This window comes from Rhincodon typus, unplaced genomic scaffold (assembly GCF_021869965.1).
Source record: "Rhincodon typus isolate 14 unplaced genomic scaffold, sRhiTyp1.1 hic_rhity00001004, whole genome shotgun sequence".
Lineage (NCBI taxonomy): Eukaryota > Metazoa > Chordata > Chondrichthyes > Orectolobiformes > Rhincodontidae > Rhincodon > Rhincodon typus.
The window spans coordinates 27,285-35,627 of NW_025966642.1; the positions used below are offsets into that span (position 1 = coordinate 27,285).

Genomic DNA, 8,343 nt, shown 5'->3' on the forward strand with positions numbered 1-8,343 from the left:
TTTCTAAACTCTAATGAAGGCACATTTAGCCCGTCCAACCGTTACCCATCAAATAATCTCCTCAGTCCAAGAATCCTTGGAGTGAACATTCACTGAACTACACTTGTATCATTTATTAAACCCGAGTCAAGGGGAGAGGGGGAAAGTTTAGGGGAGAAGCGTGGGGAAGACTTTCCACGCAGAGGGTGGTGGGTGCCTGGAATGCACTGCCAGTGGAGGTGGTGGAAGTGGGAACATTAGCAACAGGTAAGGCATTTCGTGGTAGACATGTGAATGGGAGGTGAACAAAGGGATAGAAACCATGCATAGGCAATAGGTAGTGAGTCTAAATAAGGACTAGGAATCAGCATAGGCTTGGTGGGTCAAAGGGCCTGTTCCTGTGCTGTATTGTACAAGTTGACTAAAACTGCCTTCAGGCATCTGGCTGCAGTCTCTTCATTGTCCTGTACAACCATTTTTCATATTCCATCCCCCTTCCAATGAACAATACCATCCCCTTTGCCTTCCAACATAGTTACTGTGCCAAGAACCATCGAAACAAAACAGAACAGAAGGTGGGAGACATTCTGGCTATCTTGTCCAGGCCGACCCAAAGATATCCAGATGTACTTTGTACTCCCATTCTCTTGCACACTCCTATAATCTTACAGCCTACAGCATTTAAGGTGCAGATCCAGTTTCTTCTCAAAAGAGTTTAGGGTCTGTGCTTCCACCATCAACTCCGGCAGTGAATTCCATCCACCCACCAGGCTCTGTGTAAAAATGTTTTTTCTCACCAGTGACTTATACATTTCAGCATTGTATCCCTCCTTTTGTATTCTATACCTCTGCCAATAAAGGAGAGCATTCCATATGCCTTCTTTACAACCTTACCTACCTGTACTGCTACCTTTTGGGACCTGTGCACTTGTACGCCAAGATCTCTCCCTTCATCCACCCTGCTCAGTATATTTCTGTTTATTGGATATTCCCCTTTACTGTTTGACCTCCCTAAATGCATTGCCTCACACGTACCTGCATACTAACATCTTGTGATGAATGTACCAGGACACCCAGCTCCCTGTGAACCTCAGAGTTCTGCAATTTCTTTCCATTTAAACAATACCCTGTTTTGTACTCATTCCTGCCAAAGCGAACCAGTCCACACTTTCCAACATTCTCCCACCGTCCTCCAAATCTCTCTGTGTACAGTGACTGAGGGGATGTCTATTCAGGTGCTGGGCTCTTGTACCAAAGGATGGCAACATTTTGACAGACAGCTCCTCTGTTTGCCTATCCACCACCATTCTTGACTCGATACGAAAGGTCTTTGTTCTGCTGAATGCTGAACAATGGGTGAATACCTCGCTGCTTTTGATGATCAGAACTGTGCCCAATAGCCTCACTAAACTGGGGGCAATACAGGGATTGCTAATGCTCCAGGTTTAGACTGGATTCTCCAGGAATTGAGAATCAATCTCTCGATCACTGCCGAGTGTGATCCGAGGAAAATAAGATAGCGACAGTCAAAATGATGGTGTTTTTGCTTTGATGCCATATTTCTTGAAAGTATCTGTTGATTAGATATAAAAATATGGTGAATGGGAATAAAGGCTGATTGGCTGACTGTCATTTACAAAATGATTGATTATGCTTTCCAATTGGTGGATCAAAACAGCAAGTCACAAGGATGGATCTACTGGCCAGCAAATGGCTGAACAGTCGGGGCAAGTCATGTTGTGAAACCTCAAGGAGTCCATTTGCTCACAGCTGGTGACCCTGGAGATCCATATAATCCAACAATATGCTGCTAATGGCCCCTCATCTGCACTTACATTGTAGCAGGGTTAATATCCTGGGTTGTTGGTGATCGGGGAGTGAGGGCCACCAGGTTACAGATTATGAGGTTGTACAGTTCTGCAGCTACAGCTCTCAGAGCCCAGTTTTAGGCCCACTGCAATCTATCCTCTACTCATCAAAACCAGCGGCAGAACCACACCAAGCAATGGGAGAGGTGGTGCCATATTGCTCACCATTCAATAGTCGGGGGAGGTGACAGGGTAGTGGTGTTATCGCTGGGCTGTTAACCCAGAGTCCCAGGTAATGTTCTGGGGACCTGGGTTCAACTCCCATCATGGCAGATGGTGGAATTTGAATTCAATAACAATCTGGAATTAAGAGTCTAATAATGGCCTTGAATCCATTTTCAATTGTCAGAAATCCCCATCTTGTTCAATAATGCCCTTTAGGGAGGGAAACTGCCATCCTTACCTGGTCTGACCTACACGTGACTCCAGACCCACAGCGATGTGCTTCACTCTAAACTGCCCTCTGTGCAATTAGGGATGGGTGATAAATATTGGCCTTGACAGTGATGGCCTCAGACTGAATGAATTTTAAAAAAACACCTTGCTCTCATGCTGACACCTTTGTCCTCGGTCTGCTGCAATATTGTAACACTCAAGGAACAACACCTCATTTTCCACTTAGATACTTTACAGCTTCTCGAACTTAACATTGAATTAGACACCTGTCCTCCACTTTTCTTGCATTCTCACCAACCTCCCCTCTCCCCACACGGCTGTATCTTGTTTACTTTGTTTTTAGCAGAGAAGACCCATTTTCTCCATATCTTTGGGAGGTGATGGCCGAGCGGCATTATCGCTCGACTGTTAATCCAGAGACCCAGAAAACATTCTGGGGATCCGGGTTCAAATCCTGCCATGGCAGACGGTGGAATTTGATTTCAATAAAAATTTCTGGAATTAAGGATCTAATGATGACCACCAGTCCATTGCTGATTGTCAGAAAGACCCATCTGGTTCACTAATGTCCTCTCGGGAGGGAAACTGACATCCTTCCCTGGTCTGGCCTACATGTGACTCCACACCCACAGCAATGTGGTGACTCTTAGCCGTCCTCAGGGTAATTAGGGATGGACAATAAATGCTGACTAGCCAGTGATGCCCTCGTCCCATTAACGAATAAAGAAAAGACAATACAAAAACAGTTTTCCAACACCTGTCAGTTCTGAAGAAATCAGATCAGATTCCAAACTGTGTTTCTTTCCACAGATGTTCCCACTGGTAACAGAAAGAACAAGAGTGCATTGATTTCAAATGATGTGGAAGGGGTGAAGTGAGAAAAGGTTTTTACACACAGCGGGTAGTTAGGGTAGGGAATGCACTGCCTGGAAATGTGGTAGAGGCATTCAGGAGAGACATTGTGGGAGGTTATTTGGATAATACTGTGTGGGGAGAGAGGGAAAAGGCAGCACAGGGAACAGAACAGCTAATGGGCCGAATAGCCTCCTCTGCACCGGCATAATTCTCTGACTCTCTTTCCTACTTCCATATCCAAGCAGAACCGATTCTGGAACAAACAAAAATCTTGCGCTCAGTGGAACCCAGGGTCACTTGTCAAGATGTAATTGAAGCAGGAATCTCGCACTAATCCTTAATTCGGATCAGTGACAGCTAAAGCTTCTTAAACACGAGAAAGCCGTGGGCCGGGAGCTCATTGCTGGCTATAAAGCGGGCTGGTGCTCAGGCCCCTGCACAGATTCAGGGAGCGCGATGGGACGTTGGTTGTGCCTTGGGGCTGCTCTGCCCCTCCTGGCCTCTGCTCCTTGTGACCCGGAGCCGGCCTGGAGGCTGCCGTGTGGCCCGCCCGCTATCAACAGCACTGACTGTATCAAGCAGGGCTGCTGCTTTGAGTCACCGAGACTCAGTGGGCAGCCCTGTTTCTACAACCTGAGAGAGAGCCCGGGTAAGCAGCCCCCTCCCGCATCCCGCAGCGAGGATGTGTGTATGTGTGTGAGTATATATGTATATCTGGCACACATCCATCTGTTTCCGGTAAATGAGATAATAACCCAGGGATGTTATCCTCCAATGTCCTTGTGGTGTAATAGTGACTGGTGCGAAGTATCGATGCTTACGCCTTTTCTTGGGTGCGATTGTATTGTCATGTAAAACTTCGTGATTTCAGTTCAGTACTAATGTTCTATTAACTGCGGTGTTGTCTTGATTGCCACTTTGAGCACCTCCTTTTCCCCGCCCCAACCCCACCATGTTTCTGGTGGGGCTGGGGGAGACTGGAAGTATCTTTTACTTTGACTGATTTTGACTTTTCAGAACAAATATCTCCAGGGTTGATCTTTTTCTGTAGCTGTAACAGTGTTCTGTGTTTTATTCCTTTACCCTGATGTATTTGTGTAAGGCAAGGTTTGCCTGGATAGCACGTAAGCAATTACTTACTGTTGTGCATTACTTGACAACCATCAAAAACAAATTTGGAACTGGTATCCTGGGCTCCTGTTCTGAAAGTGGCTCAGTGGTTAGCACTGCTGCCTCTCAGCACCAGGGACCTGGGTTTGATTTCAGCCTTGGACAACTGTCTGTGTGGAGTTTACACATTCTCCCTGTGTTTGTGTGGGTTTCTTCTGGGTGCTCTGGTTTCCTCCCACAGTCCAAAGATGTGCAGGTCGGTGGATTGGCCACCTAAATTGTCTGTCGTACTCAGGGCTGTGTACACCAGGTGTGCTAATGGGGGATGGGTCTGGGTGGGATGCTGTGGACTTGTTGGGCTGCAGGGTCTGTTTCCACACTGTAGGGATTCTATGATGATGACCTTGATAAATGCTACAAAACCCCTAATGCTAAAAGGAACCTTGACCAGTTAGTTGGTTCTTGTAATGAAGAAACAGTTTAAGACTGGTTACTCACCACTATTGTGCAATGGGACAGTATAAACACTCCAGTAAAAAGCATCCTCTTCGAGCTTGTCCTATGAGTTGTCCTTTTTTTCTTTATGGAGGAACTAACTTGGCCTCTGAAGGCTGCCTGCTTATTTCTTGTTCACGTTAAGGGTGTTTTGTCTTGTTAGCCAGGAATCTGTGATTTTTAGAGGCAACCCACTGACATTCCCAAGTCAATGAGACTCATGGTTCAAGGTAATCATAGACTTTCTCTTGTTCCGTTGCTTTAATGGCTGGGTGTATTATCCAAACTAAGATGGCTTTTTTTTTGAGGTGATGTAATCTCCCCTGTCTGATGTCATCTGGTCACTATTTTGACCACTCCCTTTTGAGGAATGTAAAATTAAACTAATTTTAATCCTAACATGTAGTTGTGACTCTCTGGAAAGAGTTAACAAGGCACCTGCCTCATTACTAATGAGCTTACTCTGACCTTTATTCCCAACAGTTGCCCAACCCAGATTTTCTTCATCACCTGAAGGCTACTGGGGACAAGCAATAAATGCTGGTCAGCCAGTCATGTCCATGTCCCATGGGTGAACAACTGACTCTACAAATGGAGTGGGTTGGCAAAATACTAACAACGCAGATGCTAGAAACATGCAATTGGAACAAACTATGGGGAAGGGATAATACTTGATCCCTGATCAGTCAAGGGAACAGTCTGAACTCCTATGGTGGTCTATTGACTTAAATAAAACCTCTTCTATCCACTATACATGGGATGCTGTGCCCAGTCAAATGTTTACTGGGCACCATGTTTACCCAGATTTTGGTCAAACTGCATGGAAATAGACCCTCTGGTTCTACCCTGCTGTCCAGACATCCCAATCTGATCTAGTCCCATTTGGCCTGTATCTCTCAACCCTTCCTATTCCTATACCCAGCCAGATGCCTTTCTTAAATGTAATTGTACCAGCCTCCTCCACTTTCTGTCTGGCAGCTCACTCCATACACACACCATCCTATGTGGAAAGATAACTCTCCAATCCTTCGCTCATTTCCCCTCTCTCACCTTAAACTTAGTCCCATTTTAGTTTTGGACTCTCCAACCGAGGAAAAAGACATTGGCTAGTCACCTTGTCCATGATTTTGTCAACCTGTAAGGTCACCTGGTCTATGATGCTTGGGGGAAATAGCCCCAGCCTTTCCCTATAGCTCAATCTCTCCAGCCCTGGCAAAACTGTTGTGAATCCTTTCTGCACTTTCAATATTAACATGCTTTCAAATGAAGGGTGACCAGAATTGTATGCAGTGTTCCAGAAGTGGTCTCTATGTCCTGTACTCCTTGGTCTGAAGGCAAGCATGCCAAGCACCGCCTTGACCCAGTCTACATGGGATTCCTCTTTCAAGGAACTATGCACCTGCACCCCTTGGGTTTCTGTTTGGCAACACTTGAGGGCACTACCGTGGAGTGTAGGAGTCCTGTCCTGAAATGCCTTGCCAAAATGCAACACCTCATTGATCTGAATTAAACTCCATCTGCCACTCCTCGGCCCATTGGCCCATCTGAAATCCCGTTGGACTGAATACTGTTACTGTCCAGTGCACCTAATTTTTGTCTCATCTGCAAACTTGGTAACAATACCTCCTGTAATCATATCCATAAATTAGAAAGCAGTGGAACAGGCACTGATCCTTGCGGCACACCACTGGTCACAGAACTTCAGTCTGAGAAATAAATCTCCACCGTGTCCCCCTCTCTACTACTTGCGGGCCAAATGTCAATCCAATTGACTAGTTAGTCACCAGACACCATGTGGAACTTTGTCTAATGCTTCACTGAATTCCATATAGACAATATCCATTGGTCTGCCCGCATCAGTCTTTATCACCTCTTCAAAAAGCTGTCATGTTAGACATGACTTCCAAGCACAAAGCCATGATTACTATCCCTAATCAATTCTTGCTTTTCCAAATACATATAAATCCTGTCCCTCAGAATCCCCTCTGTTGCTGTAGTCTCTGGCACAGTCAAGATTCCCTTTTGGGGAAGCGAGGGGACGGCTATGACCCTGCCAATTCTGTTCAGTCTATTTCCTGTCAATCCTGGTTTCACACCACACTTCACTTTGTGGAACCCTCTGGACACTGACCATCAACATTTGAATCAGTTTCCAATGTGAATTCAGAAGGGAATTCATTCTCAAACCCTTGCATTGTATTTCATTGCAGTATGTACAGCAGATGGCCAGTTCATTCTTGCAATCGCCAGGAACCTGACCTTTCCTGCCCTCAACCTGTCATCTCTGTACGTGAAAGATGGACAAGAAGCTGAGTGCAGGCCTTTGCTCATCACAGAGGAACTTGTAGCCTTCCGCTTCCCAATTGTCTCTTGTGGCTTGACCCAGTGGGTGAGTATTGGAGGGTCTGGCATTCTGTCCCTTTTGAATGGGCCAGCTCCCTATTAAACAGTGCCCTCCATTGCAGGAGGAGACTGGAAGCTTTGTGTATGAAACTGACATCTTGGGGAAGAGGATGATTCAGATGGGGCTATAGGGCTCAATAAACAGGGACAGCATCTTCAGGTGAAAGGGCAGTGGGGTTTGTTGGTATGTAGATGGAAGTGTTACTGACTGAAACGCCACCACCTATTTGTGTCTCTCGACAGCCTGCACGTCCAGTGCAAGTACAAGGGGGAGCGTGAGGCTGGCTTATAAATCAATGTCTCAGTTTACACACTCCCTCCACCACTAGCTGCTTCTGAAGATGGGATTCTGAGGCTGGAACTGCAAATAGCAAAAGGTAGTGCTGCCCTCCTAATAGAGCACCAGGAATGTATTCCTTCAGGGAGTGACTGGTTTGTTCTCCTTGTTTCTGTCAGATGGCAACTACAGGCTGTGGTACAAGGACAGTGACTACCCCATTGAGAGAATCCTTCGGGAGTCGGTGTTTGTTGAGGTTCGTGTGAAGGATCGCACTGACCCAATGATTGTCCTGAGATTGCGTGACTGCTGGGCAACTCCTGTGCCAGCCCCTGACCATGAGGTGCAGTGGAGTCTCCTGGTGGATGGGTAAGGACTTGATGGAAAGGCTAATGGTTTTAACTTCTCAAGACCATGATGGTCAATCTGCTCCTGTCAAGACCAGGATTACTAGATCAATATTTCTATGGCCTGGGAGAGTCTGAAAGCTAGTGATCCAGCTCTCGTCACAATCTAACCTTATCAAATATCAGCCTGCCTGATTGCACATCAGAAATATGCAGTAACTTCTGCAACTCTAACTTTGTTCTGATGCAATGCGACAGACTCTGCAAACTCGCAATGGGCCATGTGTATTCCAGAAATGTACATATGCCACAGCTCAACATGCTGTCTGTTTCTGCAATAAAAACAGAACTTCAGATGCTGGAGAAACTCAGTCTGTCAGCAACTTTAACCTGAGATCCTATGCAGTTACTTCCAGCTTTGACCAACTTGTTTGGGGAAGTGGGTCATAACAATGTTCCCCCAGATCTCTATCCAAGAAGTAAGGATTCTACCACTCCCTCAAGAGGCCCTGTGCATCCCTTTACAGCTGGCTAAGCTTGTACTCTGGACTGACAAGTTGAATTTGTCTAATTTGGAATCATTGGAACATGAGTTCACATTTCACCCCAACAA

General features: G+C 46.0%; 1 protein-coding gene across 1 annotated transcript; it reads left to right on the top strand.

The window, feature by feature from the left end:
• The first annotated feature begins 3,516 nt into the window (after positions 1-3,516).
• LOC125481143 (zona pellucida sperm-binding protein 4-like) lies at positions 3,517-7,768 on the top strand. The gene is made up of 2 exons (XM_048592316.1): positions 3,517-3,747; positions 7,563-7,768. The coding sequence occupies exons 1-2, from the start codon at positions 3,555-3,557 to the stop codon at positions 7,754-7,756; spliced, it is 387 nt and encodes a 128-aa protein (XP_048448273.1). The 5' UTR covers positions 3,517-3,554; the 3' UTR covers positions 7,757-7,768.
• The last annotated feature ends 575 nt before the right edge of the window (positions 7,769-8,343 follow it).

Coding starts and splice junctions, on each gene's coding strand:
- LOC125481143 (XM_048592316.1), top strand. CDS start 3,555: ATGGGACGTTGGTTGTGCCTTGGGGCTGCTCTGCCCCTCCTGGCCTCT. Junction 3,748..7,562: donor CAACCTGAGAGAGAGCCCGG/GTAAGCAGCCCC, acceptor TGTTTCTGTCAG/ATGGCAACTACAGGCTGTGG.